At 41.4% G+C, this 18,224-nt stretch overlaps 2 protein-coding genes across 7 annotated transcripts in view; one reads left to right on the top strand and one right to left on the bottom strand.

Moving 5' to 3' along the window:
* Positions 1-8,422, top strand: part of arl6ip4 (ADP-ribosylation factor-like 6 interacting protein 4) — a 17,356-nt gene extending 8,934 nt beyond the window's left edge. Inside the window, exons 3-5 of the mRNA XM_061902590.1 lie at positions 1-54; positions 3,291-3,360; positions 3,422-8,422. The exon at positions 1-54 is cut by the window's left edge and continues 64 nt beyond it. Of these exons, the coding sequence (XP_061758574.1) occupies positions 1-54; positions 3,291-3,360; positions 3,422-3,478 (181 nt within the window). The 3' untranslated portion in view covers positions 3,479-8,422. The remainder of the gene's footprint in view (positions 55-3,290; positions 3,361-3,421) is intronic.
* The window catches only part of LOC133554076 (membrane-associated phosphatidylinositol transfer protein 2-like), a 183,902-nt gene continuing 172,312 nt past the window's right edge, over positions 6,635-18,224 (bottom strand). For all 6 annotated transcript variants that reach the window (XM_061902462.1, XM_061902486.1, XM_061902478.1 and 3 more), the window contains 4 exons: positions 15,704-15,853; positions 15,443-15,623; positions 15,249-15,377; positions 6,635-11,428 (listed from right to left, as the gene is read on the bottom strand). In XM_061902462.1, coding sequence (XP_061758446.1) covers positions 11,054-11,428; positions 15,249-15,377; positions 15,443-15,623; positions 15,704-15,853 — 835 coding nt within the window. In that variant the 3' untranslated portion in view covers positions 6,635-11,053. The remainder of the gene's footprint in view (positions 11,429-15,248; positions 15,378-15,442; positions 15,624-15,703; positions 15,854-18,224) is intronic.

The following is an 18,224-nucleotide window of genomic DNA, read 5'->3' as shown; positions in this document are numbered from 1 at the left end:
CGCCCGGCAGAGTGTCATCCGCAAGGTGGTGGACCCCGAAACGGGACGCACCAGGTAAAAAAAAACAATCTGTCTGTCCGTAATTTTTTTTTAAATCTCACGTTTTCTTTTTAAAAACACAATAAAACCAGCAGGCTCAAGGATTTTCAGAATGAGGCGGTATAGCTCGGTTGGTAGAGTGGCCGTGCCAGCAACTTGAGGGTTGCAGGTTCGATCCCCGCTTCCGCCATCCTAGTCACTGCCGTTGTGTCCTCGGGCAAGACACTTTACCCACCTGCTCCCAGTGCCACCCACACTGGTTTAAATGTAAAAATTAGATATTGGGTTTCACTATGTAAAGCGCTTTGAGTCACTAGAGAAAAAGCGCTATATTAATATAATTCACTTCACTTCACTTCAGAATGTATCAAATTTGACAAAATTATCAAATGCAAGCTGACGAAGCCAGGAGCTAAGCTAGGCTAACATGTAGCAACCGGCAACCGCGCCAAGTTCAAAAGTAAGACTGAAACTAAGTGGAAAACCAGAGTTTTCGACTTTGGTGTGGCAAATAATGAATATATAACGTGTCCAGCAAACATTACCTCAATAATAATAACAGGAAGAGTTGGCCACCGCGGGAGAGTGATTAAGTTAGCAGTCACGGCTAGCTACTGAGCTAGCCGAGCTCTTCTTTTTTTCTTCCCCGTCAGCCTGGAAGCACTGCGGCACACAAGTGCTTCCCCCACAGGTCAGTACAGGTACTACACCAGCCTCTATCAGTTGGCCGTTATCTAGGCCAGTGTTTTTCAACCTTTTTTGAGCCAAGGCACATTTTTTGCGTTGGAAAAATGCGGAGGCACACCACCAGCAGAAATCACTAAAAAACGAAACTCGATTGACAGTAAAAAGTCGTCGTCGCAATTGTTTGATACGACTAAAGCATAACCAAGCATGCATCACTATAGCTCTTGTCTCAAAGTAGGTGTACTGTCACCACCTGTCACATCACACCCTGACTTATTTGGACTTTTTTGCTGTTTTCCTGTGTGTAGTGTTTGTTCTTGTCTTGCTCTCCTAATTTTTTGGCATTTTCCTGTAGCAGTTTCATGTCTTCCTTTGAGCGATATTTCCCGCATGTACTTTGTTTTAGCAATCAAGAATATTTCAGTTGTTTTTACCCTGTGATGAGGTGGCGACTTGTCCAGGTTGTACCACGCCTTCCGCCCAATTGTAGCTAAAATAGGCTCCAGCGCCCCCCGTGTTCCCGAAGGGAATAAGCGGTAGGAAATGGCTGGATTATCCTTCTTAGTGGGGACATTGTTGATTGTCATGTACGGATGTACTTTGTGGACACTGTCTTTGCCCCGCAGTAAGTTTTTGCTGTCATCCATCATTCTGGTTTTGTTAACTTTGTAGTTCAGTTTTAGTTTTGTTCCGCATAGCCTTCCCTAAGCTTCAATGCCTTTTCTTAGGGGCACTCACCTTCTTTTATTTTTTTTGTTTAAGCATTAAATACCTTTTTTACCTTCACACTGCCTCGGCTGCCACCTACTGATATGGGAGAGTATTACACGGTTATTCTAGACAGCACCGACACTCAACAACAACACATGATTTGCAGACTACAATTACTGGTTTGCAAAAAACATTTTTTACCCAAAATAGGTGAAATTAGATCATCTCCCACGGCACACCAGATCGTATCTCCTGGCACAGTGGTGTTCCGCGGCACAGTGATTGAAAAACACTGATCTAGGCTGACCATATTCTGAAATTCCAAAAAGGACAATTATAAGCGTGCCATGGCCGGGATTAGGTGAACATTTGCCAATGATACTTGAACTTGCTTCATAAGTAATATATTTATTTAAATGAAGCATTTTTCTCCTCTGTGGACAGCGTTGTTAGCGTGAAAATTTTCAAAAGCCATAAAAACGGGGTCCCACAGTAAATTTTTCGGTCCCGCTTTTTGTAAGCGTTTTGATAACAAATGATAAAGATATTTATCGGCGTGGCGCAGTTGGAGAGTGGCCGTGCGCAACCCGAGGGTCCCTGGTTCAAATCCCACCTAGTACCAACCTCGTCACGTCCCGTTGTGTCCTGAGCAAGACACTTCACCCTTGCTCCTGATGGGTGCTGGTTGGCGCCTTGCATGGCAGCTCCCTCCATCAGTGTGTGAATGTGCGTGTGAATGGGTAAATGTGGAAGTAGTGTCAAAGCGCTTTGAGTACCTTGAAGGTAGAAAAGCGCTATACAAGTACAACCCATTTATCATTTATTTATATGCATTGTCCTGTTATATCTCACATTCTATATTGTGTTTTGGAAAAAGGTTGTCGTAAGCTTTACTTAATTCTTTAAAAGAAATAATAAAAAAGAAGGCAAATTTGTATGCATATGTAAATGTATTCAGTTATAAACATTCATTCAATATCTTCTTTCCTTCATGGATCTAAACTTTACCGCTGCTGGTATTTTTTTCTATTTTTTTTATTTAATAAGTTGTAGGTGTATTTATTTCAGTATAAAAGTGTTATAAGTGTTTTGTTTGGCTCATGAAGTGATGATAATGGTGTGCGAGTGCATACATACATTTTATATTTAATGCTTAAATCTCTGGAGTCTACATCAACTTCACATGTATTCCTCAATTCAGAATGTTTTCGTTTGTTTGTTTTCCGCCCAGGCTTCACGGTGGAAGAGGGGTTAGTGCGTCTGCCTCACAATACGAAGGTCCTGCAGTCCTGGGTTCAAATCCAGGCTCGGGATCTTTCTGTGTGGAGTTTGCATGTTCTCCCCGTGAATGCGTGGGTTCCCTCCGGGTACTTCGGCTTCCTCCCACTTCCAAAGACATGCACCTGGGGATAGGTTGATTGGCAACACTAAATTGGCCCTAGTGTGTGAATGTGAGTGTGAATGTTGTCTGTCTATCTGTGTTGGCCCTGCGATGAGGTGGCGACTTGTCCAGGGTGTACACCGCCTTCCGCCCGATTGTTGCTGAGATAGGCGCCAGCGCCCCCCGCGACCCCGAAAGGGAATAAGCGGTAGAAAATGGATGGATGTTTTCTGCCCTTTATTGTCAAACAAAACTATGTATATTGCATTTAAGAAACCCCGCCCGGACTCCCCAGACAGTCCCGCAAAAGATATGTCCGGGTAAAAGAGGACATATGGTCAGTCTACCGTTATCTCAATATAAAATAACCCAATTTAATGATAGAACGCGACGTCGGCATTTTACTAATGTTGAAAACATTTTAATGCTATGTTTTCTTGCCGCTTAGCCGTGTTGCGTTGTTCTCCGGCAGGCTGGTGAGGGGCGAGGGAGAGATCATCGAGGAGATGGTCAGCCGTGAAAGACACAAGGACATCAACAAGGTGAGGAAAAGACATCCAAAACGAAGACGACATCTAACAGTTTGTCTTGTTTGTCCTGCAGCAAGCCACCAAAGGGGACGGCAACTCCTTCCAGAGAACACTTGGACTCAACAGGTAGAAGATGCTGCTCTTTAGTCTACAAACAAGTCTCCTGCAACTTGGCCATTGGTGCATAAAACAAAACGTTGGATGCACTAAAAGTTGACCTCGGCTGCTCGTATTTCAATCATGTAAAAAAGTCAATTTTTTTTTTGTGGATGAAACTATAATTTAACAACTTCCCCACCAGGTAGAGGAACACAAGTGTTTCCATGTCAGATTTCCAATTATTTTAAGGGGGGTGTCCCATATGATATTGATATTGGATATCTGTCCGATATCAACAAAAAACGTTTTGGATAATATCGGCTAGCACATTAAATCTCCAAAATAAGTTCTGAGACTACCAGCCTTACTTGTGCAAAACTGGACAGCCAGTTAACAGCTAATTTTCCTCCAAAAAGCACAAAAGGCTGGTCTCCTCTTGTATTTTAGTAGGTTATACTATTGGCTAGAAGTGAGTAACTACACAACAGCCAAGCATACCATAGCTCAAAAGCTAGATATACGTAATACGTGTCCTTAATTAAACAATATTGAAGTCTAAAACAGCACATTTGTCAGTGGAAACTAGTGCCAAATAATTGTAGTTGCATTTTACTAACAGATGCAAAGTCTTCAAGGCAGAGGTGTAGTAGAAAGTTTCCAGTAACAAACGTCTCCGCATCATGAGGTTAATAACCTAATAAATTGTTGTGGACACTGCTCCCCCCGCCCCCCAAAAAATACCATTCCACTTAAATTAAAGACAGCATAAAGTCATTCTAGATTGTCAATAATAGATAAGTGTCCACTTGATGAAGCCTGTTCTAACATTCCACACAACTAAAATGTTGCTGATATCATACAATAATAATAATAACAATGGATTAGATTTATATCGCGCTTTTCTATTACTAGATACTCAAAGCGCTCACAGAGAAGTGGGAACCAATCATTCATTCACACATTATATAGGATCAATATCGGTATAGGACAGGGGTCGGCAACCTTTACCACTCAAAGAGCCATTTTGACCCGTTTCACAAAACTCTTTTACAATTTAAAATGAAATAACACAGCGTACAGTTTTTTTTTTGCTTTGTGCTATCTATTAACCAGGGGTCTCAGACACACGGCCCGCACCTTTACATGAAAATGTAATATTAGAGCGGCCCGCGAGTTTTAATTGAATGCCGCTTGACAACATCACAATTGCTAACCATCTCAATTTATACGGGAGACTGCCAAATTTCAGGGCACCTGTTCTCTCAAATGTCTGCTGATTTTCACCAAAACGACAATATTAAGGGCGTTCTGTGATGACATTGCGCTTAACACCCTCTGCAAACGTAACAAACAGCTTGTCAGCCCATTTACATATTGTATGTGGCTTCTGCAGACACACGTAAGTGACTGCAAGGTATACTTGTTCAACAGCCATACAGGTCACATTGAGGGTGGCCGTATAAACAACTTTAACACTGTTACAAATATGCGCCACACTGTGAACCCACACCAAACAAGAATGACAAACACATTTCGGGAGATCATCCACACCATAACACAACATAAACACAACAGAACAAATACCCAGAATCCCATGCATTCCTAACTCTTCCGGGCTACATTATACACCACCGCCCCCCCCCAACCCCGCCCACCTCAACCGACGCACTTCTTTTGTGTTTATGTTGTGTTACGGTGCGGATGTTCTCCCGAAATGTGTTTTGTTCTTGTTTGGTGTGGGTTCACAGTGTGGCGCATATTTGTAACAGTGTTAAAGTTGTTTATATCACAACCCTCAGTGTAACCTGTATGGCTGTTGACCAAGTATGCCTTGCAGTCATTTGAGTGTAGTAACGGCAGCCACACACTACATGTGACCAGCCGGCACTCAGTTAGCATTGTATGAAGGCGCACGCAACGGCATGTTCTAGAGAGCGTTAATGTTATTGTCATCATGGCACGCCCTCAACATTGTTGTCCGGATGGAAATCTGAGAATATTATCCTCGGGAGATTATAGGGAGAGGCATTGAAATCCGGAAACCTCCCGGAAAGAGGGGGGGGGGTCAGCAAGTAAGCAGCTGAGCCACATGAGAGTGATCAAAGAGTCGCATGTGGCTCCGGAGCCGCGGGTTGCCGACCCCTGGTATAGGGCAATACCCGATGCTCCAAAATTGGTACATTGAAAGTAAATATATTGTATGGGGACCCCCATACAATATATTTTTTTGTTATTTTTCAAGCATTTTAAAACATAGGTTTGGAAATGCACGCTTTTCATCGCGCAGCAACTGAAAATGCCTCGTGAGTACATGGTGGCCGTTTACAACCTAAATATTTCAAATTTTCCTGTTTTATATTCTGCATTTATTAATTGTTTTTTTCACACACTGACAAATCTTGTCGGTTGACTTTAGACCAGGGGTCGGCAACCCAAAATGTTGAAAGAGCCATATTGGATCAAAAATACAAAAACAAATCTGTCTGGAGCCACAAAACAAATTTAAAAGCCATATTACATACAGATAGTGTGTCATGAGATATAAATTGAATTAAGAGGACTTAAAGATAACTAAATGAGGCATAATGATGCAACATGTACATATAGCTAGCCTAAATAGCATGTTAGCAGCGATTAGCTTGCAATCATGCAGTGACCAAAAATGTCTGATTAGCATTCCACACAAGTCAATAACATCAACAAAACTCACCTTTGTGCATTCCCGCACAACGTTAAAAGTTTGGTTATCAAAATGAGACAGGAAAAAGTGGCATAAAACACAAAGTCGGAGAAAGTTGTACATGTAAACAAACCACGGTGAGTTCAAAGACCGCCAAAATTAGTAGGACAAAACAGCGTTCGCCAAATACTCAAATCAATGAAGCATGATTAATACAAACATTGTGCTTTGTAGCAATTAGGGAGGTTGGTGTCATGTTTGTCCTCCTACAGAAACCATATTAAAACAAAAAATGTATTTTTTTCCTTCATCTTTTTCCATTTTACATACATTTTTGAAAGAGCGCCAGAGAGCCACTAGGGCGGCGCTAAAGAGCCGCATGCGGCTCGCCGACCTCCGCTTTAGACAAATAAAGATTTTTGCTATGAAATGTATTAACCTCATAAGTCGGTCAATGTGTGGAGAGAAAAAAAACACACACACACACACACAAAAACAAGGCCCAAATGATTGTTTGCATGGATCGATGTTCTTTATACACTGCATAAAAACAAGGGAATGGAAATCAAGTGAGAGGTTATCCCAAACCTACAAAATACACACACATACACACCCTGTACAATAGAAATATTTGCCAAGCGTCGTCGTCATTGCACTGTGACTTGTGTGTTTTATTGTTAGCTAGTTTGAAATAAGACTTGCTTGTCCATATATGTGCAGCTGTTGTGATACATAATGGACAAAAGGCAAAGAAAACAACTTAAGGCCTCTAAGTTAAATGAGCTGGGCAGACGATTCAACTCAATCTGATCTCTTGTCACTTCAACCCTCATCAGCATAATTACGGCAGTATTTATTTTTACTCACAAGACCAAATTGACTTCATATCTTCACAGATTTGTGCCAGCCTACACGGACAAAAGTATTGGGACCGACCAAATTAGTTGGTGTTGCGGTTCCCGATGCTTCTGTCCATAATGAGCGTCTAGCACAAAAAAAGACTGTAAGGCAGGGGTGTCCAAAGTGCGGCCCGGGGGCCATTTGCGGCCCATAGCTAAAAGTTGACCGGCCCGCCACACATTCTGCAAAAATTGCGAAATTGATAGTATTGGAAAAATTAAAAAAAAAAAACATTTAAAAAAGTGGAATGAGGTGAAATCTAATGTGAAAAAGTGGCAATGTTCACACACAGCTTCCACGCAGGCAGTTTTTTTTCCTTTTGTCTTTATGTTCTTTTTTTTCCATTGCTCAAAAAAAAAGACAAAAAAATCTATGTTATAAAGAATTGTTACTTAAAAATTATCACTATAAAATGTTTTATGTGGAAAAATATTGCATATGTTGTGTGGTTGCCATATAAAAACATCAAAGTTTTGACAAAAGAGCATAAAACAAACAAAATAATAGTTCAAACTTAAAATCGACAGATTTATCGGAAGTTGATCTTAAAATTTAAGTGTTAAAAGTAAAAAAATAATAATACAAAGGCATCACTTTATGAGTGAGGAACCTTTCGGATCTCAAATATATTTAGTAGGATATTATTTAACTTTTCACTGTGATTACTCAAAAATATATTATTAATAAAATCAATGGTGTTCTGCATTATTGATCTTTTAGGGCTTTAATTGCTATATAAAGGAACTCTCCTGAAGGAATCAATAAAGTACTATCTATCTATCTATCTATCTATCTATCTAAATACTGCATATTTCAGTTTTACTATAAAAAACAAAAGTTGTCTTTGACAGAAAAAGCATAAAACCTTATTTGTTTTACTTTATATCAACCTCAAGTTGATATAGAGATTTACTGTAAGCATTAAATAAAGTAAAAAAAATAATAATTTGACTTATTTTTAAAATTTTAGTGACCGAGACACTCTATGCTCCCTAAGCCCTAAGGATAAAAAAAAAAAATCCATATATTTTGTTATGGTTTGAAAATGAAAAATATCAAAATGCCCCCCGCATGCTTAAATTTTTCCATGTGCGGCCCTCTGTGGAAAAAGTTTGGACACCCCTGCTGTAAGGAAAGTGTGTTGTTATGTCCCAGTACAGTTGACCAAACAGTACAGTCGTGAGCGAAATTTGTGGTGCAAGCGGGAGTGGTGATCATCCTGATTGGAGTGATTGTCATAGCACTGGGATGCAGCGTGTTGGACCTGGTGGTGATCAATAAATCCTTGGAAATATTGCACATTTTCCCTTTTACATTAGCGCCCATGTGGTTGGTCCATTGCAGTCACTTTGGGACGTGCCTCATTGTTATTAAAATCATCATCATCAAGTCTCATCGCTGTGTTCGGACATTTTTTATACACTACATTTACAACTTTAGGTCTTTTAAAAGAGACATAAAGGAGCACATTCAACACTGGAGGATAAAGCAGAGAGAGAGAAAGAGAAAGAGAGAGAGAGATAGAGAAAGAGAGAGAAGCCCCTTCCCAGAATTCCAAAATAGCTTAAAATGACAATATATACTATAGTAATAATGATAATAAATAGAACACAAGTGTGGTGATTGGCAAGAAAACAATGACAAAACTGTGCCCCAAAAATAAAAATAAGCAGTGAAAATACAATTGACCTGAAGATAAGACATTATGTGCCCCGGAAAAAGATGTGTTGAAATAGGTTTATACGTGCAAAGTATATTTCAGAAGCAGATATAAAAGAACATAAAAATGGCATTTAACTAAATATATTTAACTGAATATTAAGCTGCGTCACCAAATAATGTTTTTTACCGCATGGATAACAATATCCATGTGAACACTAAAACAGTGGTTCTCAAATGGGGGTACGCGTACCCCTGGTGGTACTTGAAGGTATGCCAAAGGGGTACGTAAGATTTTTAAAAATATTCTAAAAAATAGCCAGTAGCAAAAATTCAAAAAATCCTTTATAAATATATTTATTGAATAATACTTCAACAAAATATGAATGTAAGTTCATAAACTGCGAAAAAAAATGCAACAATGCAATATTCAGTGTTGACAGCTAGATTTTTTTGTGGACATGTTCCATAAATATTGATGTTAAAGATTCCTTTTTTTGTGAAGAAATGTTTAGAATTAAGTTCATGAATTTTTTGTGGACATGTTCCCTAAATATTGATGTTAAAATAATTTTTTTTTCTGAAGAAATGTTTAGAATTAAAGTCCATGAATCCAGATGGATCTCTATTACAATCCCCAAAGAGGTTACTTTAAGTTAATTATTACTTCTATGTGTAGAAATCTTTATTTATAATTGAATCACTCGTTTATTTTCAACAGGTTTTTAGTTATTTTTATGTCTTTTTTTCCAAATACCGTATTTTTCGGATTTTAAGTCGCTCCGGAGTATACGTCGCACCGGCCGAAAATGCATAATGAAGAAGGAAAAAAAACATATAAATGTCGCACTGGAGTATAAGTCGCAATTTTGGGAGAAATTTATTTGATAAAATCCAGCACCAAGATTTGAAAGGCAATTTGAAATAAATAAAGCGTAGTGAACAACAGGCTGAATAAGTGTACGTTATATGAGGCATAAATAACCAACTGAGAAGGTGCCTGGTATGTTAACGTAACATATTATGGTAAGAGTCATTCAAATAACTATAACATATAGAACATGCTATATGTTTACCAAACAATCTGTCACTCCTAATCGCTAAATCCCATGAAATCTTCTTCCTCGATGTCGCTTCTAAACAACTCTGCCAACTTGTCGTTTTCTGGTGCATATTTCACTACGTCCAGCTAGTAATCTGCAGTACATGATTTCCTTTTCGGTGCCATTTTTGTTCAGCCCTTCTCAGTTTTTATAAGTTACCGCCAACAATGAAATGATCTATTTTAATAGCTACGGCAGTAGCATATAGCAGTTAGCAGTTAGCATCCCACAATGCACTTCTGCCATGACGCTCCCCTGCCAAATGCTTATTGGTTGATGTGTGTGTGACGATTGCTGACATTTTCTTTGTCTCTTCCGCAAATTAGATAAATAATATTATTTGATATTTTATGTTAATGTGTTAATAATTTCACACATAAGTCGCTCTGGAGTATATGTCGCACCCCCGGCCAAACTATGAAAAAAAACTGTGACTTATAGTCCGAAAAATATGTTAGTTCAAGAAAGACCACTACAAATGAGCAATATTTTGCACTGTTATACAATTTAATAAATCAGAAACTGATGACATAGTGCTGTATTTTACTTCTTTATCTCTTTTTTTCAACCAAAAATGCTTTGCTCTGATTAGGGGGTACTTGAATTAAAAAAACCTTCACAGGGGGTACATCACTGAAAAAAGGTTGAGAACCACTGCACTAAAATATATATATTCAGTATTGAAAAAAACCGTGTCTGGAGCTGTTATTGTGGTTTTCCGAAAAGAGAATAGAGCGGTCTTATATTCGGGTCAGTACTGTAATAGGAATAAAAAGAATCCCAAAGTCATTTAATAAAATAATATTTTTCCTCCACATTAAAACAAAGTCCTTAAATAAGGAGGAGGTGTCATCCTGAATAGAAAGAAGACACTTAACGTGGGTCTGGAGTGGACCGGCAGACAGCAGTTCTGCACCGTTATTCATAATTTATATTCTAAATATTTATAATGTACAAACATACTGTACATCTCGTCATGTGGCGTCCCCGCACAGATATTGCGCTCCATGCTTGAGTACTTTGGCACATTCACCTGGAAGGAGTCACATGACTCTCCTGGGGGGGCGGGGCTGCAGTTAAATGTTTTTACGTGGAAAAAGTTTTGACCCATCCAGCATTAAAAGTTGTGCTTGCAGCTTTATACAGCGTGGCGCTACTCTGGCGTCGGTTTGGTCCGAGAGAAGCTGAGGAAACATCTGTGCGGCATGTCTGATTGTGTGTGTGAAAAGAGCACCTGTTCGTCGTCAGCGCCGTGTCTCCCGCCTCATTTGGGGCTGAGTATCCCGGGCTCCATCTTGGTGCTGCTGCGCCCCCAGCAGCTGGCCGTGATGCTCATGCTGCGCTGCGTGGCCGCCTGGCCGTGGACACGCTCCTGGCGCTCGCGCTCCAGACGCTCGCTGTCCGACTGGCTCTGCGTGCGCTCGGGGCGCACGTGGACGCTCCCCGCGGTGGGCGAGCTGGGGGCCGGCTGGGAGGAGATGGTGCGCAGCAGGTTGCGTTTCCTGAGGAAGTCGCTGTTGGCGCCCACGCCGAAGCTGCCCTTGCGCAGCACCATGCGCGTGCTGCTGGGCTTGGCCGGCCGGGAGCGCTGGTTGTACTCCAGCTGGGACAGGTGGGACGCGTAACCTTCAGTGATGAACTGTGTGGGGGGGAAAGAGAGCAATCGTTGGCAGAGTGGCGTATAAAGAGAGAATGGCCAACTCGGTTTCTTATTTGGAACATCCCACATGTGTGCAGGCTAATTGGGAACAGGTGGGTGCCATGATTGGGTATAAAAACAGCTTCCCAAAAAATGCTCAGTCTTTCACAAGAAAGGATGGGGCGAGGTACACCCCTTTGTCCACAACTGCGTGAGCAAATTGTCAAACAGTTTAGGAACAACGTTTCTCAAAGTGCAATTGCAAGAAATTTAGGGATTTCAACATCTACGGTCCATAATATCATCAAACGGTTCAGAGAATCTGGAGAAATCACTCCATGTAAGCGGCATGGCCGGAAACCAACATTAAATGACCGTGACCTTCGATCCCTCAGACGGCACTGTATCAAAAACCGCCATCAATCTCTAAAGGATATCACCACATGGGCTCATGAACACTTCAGAAAACCACTGTCACTAAATACAGTTGGTCACTATATCTGTAAGTGCAAGTTAAAGCTCTACTATGCAAAGCGAATGCCATTTATCAACAACATCCAGAAACGTCGCCGGGTTCTCTGGGCCCGAGATCATCTAAGATGGACTGTTGCAAAGTGGAAAAGTGTTCTGTGGTCTGACGAGTCCACATTTCAAATTGTTTTTGGAAATATTCAACATCGTGTCATCCGGACATAAGAGGAAGCATATTTCCAAGCCACATTCAGCACGTGTTACAACAGCGTGGCTTCGTAAAAAAAGAGTGCGGGTACTTTCCTGGCCCGCCTGCAGACCAGACCTGTCTTCCATCGAAAATGTGTGGCGCATTATGAAGCGTAAAATACGACAGCGGAGACCCCGGACTGTTGAACGACTGAAGCTCTACACTAAACAAAAATGGGAAAGAATTCCACTTTCAAAGCTTCAACAATTAGTTTCCTCAGTTCCCAAACGTTTATTGAGTGTTGTTAAAAGAAAAGGTGATGTAACACAGTGGTGAACATGCCCTTTCCCAACTACTTTGGCACGTGTTGCAGCCATGAAATTCTAAGTTATTATTTGCAAAAAAAAATTTTGTTTATGAGTTTGAACATCAAATATCTTGTCTTCGAAGTGGATTCAACTGAATATGGTTTGAAAAGGATTTGTAAATCATTGTATTCCGTTTATATTTACATCTAACACAATTTCCCAACAGGGCTTCACAGTGGAAGAGGGGTTAGTGCGTCTGCCTCACAATACGAAGGTCCTGAGTAGTCAGGGTTCAATCCCGGGCTCTGGATCTTTCTGGGTGGGGTTTGCATGTCCTCTCCGTGAATGCGTGGGTTCCCTCAGGGTACTCCGGCTTCCTCCCATTTCCAAAGACATGCACCTGGGGATAGGTTGATTGGCAACACTAAATTGGCCCTAGTGTGTGAATGTGAGTGTGAATGTTGTCTGTCTATCTGTGTTGGCCCTGCGATGAGATGGCGACCTGTCCAGGGTGTATCCCGCCTTCCGCCCGATTGTAGCTGAGATAGGCACCAGCGCCCCCCGCGACCCCAAAAGGGAATAAGCGGTAGAAAATGGATGGATGGACAATTTCCCAACTCATATGGAAACAGGGTTTGTGTGTGTGTGTATATATATATATATATATATATATAAATATATATATATATATTTACACACACATAACACTACTCATTGTTGTATTTGAAAGTGCAATGCTTTGCAGCCAGCAGCACAGCCTTTGAAGGAGCATAGGTATGGGCAGCATCTGTGATATTTAATTTGCAGGAAAGGAGTGAGTTTAGGGTTGAATTGTCCATCCTCGTTCTATTCTCTGTCACTATCTTTTTTTGGACATTACTACGCGCCGTAGTTTTGAAGCAATGCATGATGGGAATCCGGATGTTGTGTGTCAATGTATTAACGTGCCGGCTGGAATAAACACACGCTGAGAAATAACTCCGTGCCTGCCTACTTTATGGGTTATAGATAAACTTATGGATAACAGAGACATATATAATAGTCTCCTTCTTGTGTGTGCAGTTGTGCACTGAGCTCCAAAAGCCATAGATGTTATAACGTGACTGGACCAGCACGCTGTTTATATGGAGGAAAAGCGGACGTGACGACAGGCTGTCCTCACGCAGGTCCGCCTGGAAATCGGGAGAATTTGGTAAGAATAGTTGTCCCGGGAGATTTTCGGGAGAGACATTGAAATTCGGGAGTCTCCCAGAAAATTCGGGAGGGTTGGCAAGTATGCTGATTTGTTCAGTGTGAGATAAGAGGCGAGAGAGCTGTGGCAGGACAACTTCACCATTGCAAAGCTGCTCGCAACACTTGCTCAGTGTTCCTGGCCGACAAGAACATGGCCATGCTTAAAGGCCTACTGAAATGAGATGAGTTTTTTTAAAAACGGGGATAGCAGGTCCATTCTATGTGTCATACTTGATCATTTCGCGACATTGCAATATTTTTGCTGAAAGGATTTAGTAGAGAACATCGATGATAAAGTTCGCAACTTTTGGTCTCTAATAAAAAAGCCTTGCCTGTACCGGAAGTAGCAGACGATGTGCGCGTGACGTCACGGGTTCTAAAGCTCCTCACATCCTCACATTGTTTACAATCATGGCCACCAGCAGCTAGAGCGATTCAGACCGAGAAAGCGACGATTTCCTCATTAATTTCAGCGAGGATGAAAGATTCGTGGATGAGGATAGTGAGAGTGAAGGACTAGAAAAAAAAGATGAGGGCAGTGGGAGCGACTCAGATGTTATTAGACACATTTACTAGTGTCCTAGTGTCCTGGGTTCGCCTATACAGTGTACTTATTTAATAAAATAAACTGGAGACATTAGAGCAGGTCCGGTAGCCACCGCTTTTTTAATGTGAACTCCTTTTACACCTCTCTCTCCACAACCACACACCCTACGTCACAGCCCCACGGCAACTATGAAGGGACAAAACTCCTCCTCCTCCTCCTCCTCGCACTCTCTGTTAACTTGGGACACTTTGAACTGTTTGTTACACTAGGATAATTCTGGAAAATCCCTTATCTGCTTATTGTGTTACTAGTGTTTTAGTGAGATTATATTGTCGTACCTGAAAGTCGGAGGGGTGTGGCCACGCGTGTGGTGACTGCCAGTGGGAAGCCACATTTCTTCTACAAGGCAAAGGCAGCCCCCCCCCCCCCTCCTCCACGGTGTAAGCATCCGACGGTCGGGGGCGGCCGTTGGGAGGAGGCAAGAGAGTCTGCAGCTGCAGGAGGAACGACGCAAACTCTCCTCTCATGTCTACGGTAAGAGCCGACTTATTTCCACCATTTTCTCACCGAAACCTGCTGGTGGACATGTGGTAGGGAACCATGTTCGCTTGACCGCTCTGTTCCATAGTAAAGCTTCATCATCATCTTTTGGGAATGTAAACAAGGAAACACCGGCTGTGTTTGTGTTGCTAACGGCAGCTGCAATACACCGCTTCCCACCTACGTCTTTCTTTTTTGACGTCTCCATTATTAATTGAACAAATCGCAAAAGATTCAGCAACACAGATGTCCAGAATACTGTGTAATTGCGCAATGAAAAGAAACAACTTATAACTGGGATCGGTACTGGATCAAAATGTCCGTTACAATCCATGACGTCATGTGCACGCGTCATCATATTGCAACGTTTTAAGCAGGACAATTTGCGCACAATTTTTAAATTGCAATTTAGTAAACTAAAAAGGCCGTGTTGGCATGTATTGCAATGTTAAGATTTCATCATTTCATCATAAACTATCAGACTGCGTGGTCGGTAGTAGTGGGTTTCAGTAGGGACCAATAAAAGAATACCTGACACTGGTGTTGCATCTTTTTGGAGGGTCTTCCAACGATGTAGATGTGTGATGCGGGCAGACCGATGGCCGTGTAGACCGAGATGTCTTTGGTCGAGCCGTAACCAGCGAATATCTTCATGTGAACCTGAAACCATAAATAAGATTCTTGTGTCCCGATATTTTTCACCGGATCATTGCTCTCATCCGGACCTCTGTCAAGGACTTAAGGAAGTTGGCTTTGTGTCTGAGCGGGTCGTGGACCAGGCCGTCACAGAAGGACACGATGCCGTGAGGGAAGTTGTGCTGCGACAACCAAGCCACCACTCGTTGCTTCTGCATGTCGGGTCTGCCCGTCACGTAGATGATCAGGTAGCCCAAATCCTGCCAGTGCCTACAAACCACACAGGGAGTCACTTAACACCACAGTCAATAAAAAACTCAAGGAAAAGGGGAGAGGTAAGCACTAGATACCTGACGACGTCAACAGCCCCCGCCCGCACCTTGGGGTCACTGCCCATGATGGAGACGCTGGCGGCAAACGAGCCGTCGATGCTGAACACCACAAACTCTGTGCCGCGAGGGATGACCGTCAAGTAGCTGTCTGCAAAGGTATGGTCGCCCCTGAGGAGACCACAGAGGAGCAAAAGCTGACATTAATGACAACGCCACTTATTGTATTTATCACACAAAAGTTCAAACATTTTTTTGGAACTCCTAGCACAGTGGTGTCCAAAGTGCGGACCGGGGGCCATTTGTGGCCCGCAGCTAATTGTTTACCGGCCCGCCACACTTTCTGGAAATGCTATTGCAAAAATAAATAAAAAACATTTAAAAAAGTGGAATTAGGTGCAATCTAACTAGAAAGTTGGCTGTTTTTATTCTTTTGTCTATCTTAATTTTTCTTTGTTTTGACATTGCGCGGAAAAAAAAAAATCATTAACAATAGTAATGAATTATTGACCTAATCAAGGCTCCAATTATTTCAAATATTTCAGTTTAAAATGTTTAATGTGGAAAATATTGCATATATTGTGCGGTTGCCATACAAAAGAGCATAAAAAACAAACAAAATAATAGTTCAAACGTAAAATTGACAGATATTTCTCAAGTTGATCTTGTAACTTAAATGTTGGAAGTTAAAAAAAACCCTAATAAAATTGTATCACTTTATGAGTGGGACACCTTCTAAATCCCAAATATATTGAATGGGATTTTATTTATCTTTTCACTGTGATTACTCAAAAATAATAATGAATTAAAATCAATGGCGCCCTGCATTATTGATCTTTTTAAGGCTCAAATTACTTCACATCAAACATTGCTTTCTCAATGTTTTGGGCAGTGGGGGAAATGCTGCATATTTCAGTTTTATTCTAAAAAACAAAGTTGTCTTTGACAAAAAAGGCATAATACCTTTTTGTTTTTGTTAAACTTTATACAGTATCAACCTGAAATTTATATACTATAGAGATTTACTGTAAGCGTTAAATAATAAAAACAAATAATAATTTGACTTGTTTTTAACATGTAAATCACTTAGACACCCAGAAGCCCTAAAGTTAAAAAAATAATCCATATATTTTGTTATGGTTTGAAAATGAAAACTATCAAAATGTCCCTGCATGCCTTAATATTTCTGTGTGCGGCCCTCAGGGGAAAACGTTTGGACACCCCTGTCCTAGCACTTTCTAAGCCTTGTGTGACATCATCCTTACCTGCTATCTGTTAATACCATATTCACACATACACTCACCTCAGCTCTAGGAGGAAACACTGCCTCAATTCACACTTGAACTAGTACATTTTTCACCTCAAACATAACTAACCAATGCAGTATTTCCCCCAGAAAATGTGTTGGTTAAGGTGGTGACTCCAGGTGGAGGGGACCGAGGAAGGGGGTGGGTGGGTGTAAGGATCGGTGTAACTCGGCCTGTCGCCATCACGTCTCCACCTCGTCGCTGCCACCACAGCCTGGAGGGGGCAATAGACTACAGACTGTGGTGAAGTAGGCCAGCTTCGTCACATGAAGAAGCCTACAACTTTTGGTTGTTTTTCCGCTCCATTTGCTGAATGGCGATATACCATGTATATCTTGATGTTTTTCCCGTAAAGTAAAAACAAAACAGTCCTAGTTACCCGAGATACTAAAATAATGACTTACAAAGTCAAATGAATGACTTACTGTAAGTAGGCGTTTGGAAAAAAAAGTTAAAAGTGTGGCCACATGCTGACATATGCTCAACTCATCATGCTTAATTTATTACAGCATTTGGGAAGCCTATAGTTGATTTTTATTATGTAAATGTTATATTTTTATCAACATGTGATAGCAGGGACCCTGCCATTCAAAACTAGGCTGCTACATTACTAATGATTAATGTAACTATTCAGAGACTATTCATCGCTGAACTCCATGAAGTTCATGTAGGCTTTATAATGCAGTTACATTATTGTATCAACTATCAGGGACAGTTTCAGGAAACTCTTCATTTAACAAACACGGCTTTGCTGTCCGTAACACACACACACACACACACACACACACATGTATGTCGCATGCACGTACACACACACACACACCGCACAGTGAGCTATCGTAATGCTAAAAGCTAATTGTCCTTCACCTCAAGGACTGCGGGCAAGCTGAGCTGCCGCTTATGTTTCTAGAACGTCAACGGCCTCATAGTGATGTTACTAGTAGTTGACTTGGAAGTGATTATTATAATTTGGGAAGAGTCCGCTGCCTTATGCTCACCTTTCTGCTCAATCCACAGAAGATGCACTGACTCCATGCGCTCTGAATACGCACTGCTGATTGGCAGTTACATGCGCTCTGTATACGCACTGCTGATTGGCTGTTACCGCTCTGCGTGTAACCAATCAGATGGTTCTGTGTGTGGCACAATGCTGGGTGCTGCAGGGACATACTGACAGAGGCAGAACTAAGCGGAGCAGCTTGTTAAGACTTTAGATTAGGCGGTGGCTTTTTGCG

This window comes from Nerophis ophidion, linkage group LG01, assembly GCF_033978795.1.
Source record: "Nerophis ophidion isolate RoL-2023_Sa linkage group LG01, RoL_Noph_v1.0, whole genome shotgun sequence".
In the NCBI taxonomy this organism is placed as follows: domain Eukaryota; kingdom Metazoa; phylum Chordata; class Actinopteri; order Syngnathiformes; family Syngnathidae; genus Nerophis; species Nerophis ophidion.
The sequence above is the reverse complement of the archived record's forward strand: the minus strand, read 5'-3'. Positions and strand labels throughout refer to the sequence as shown.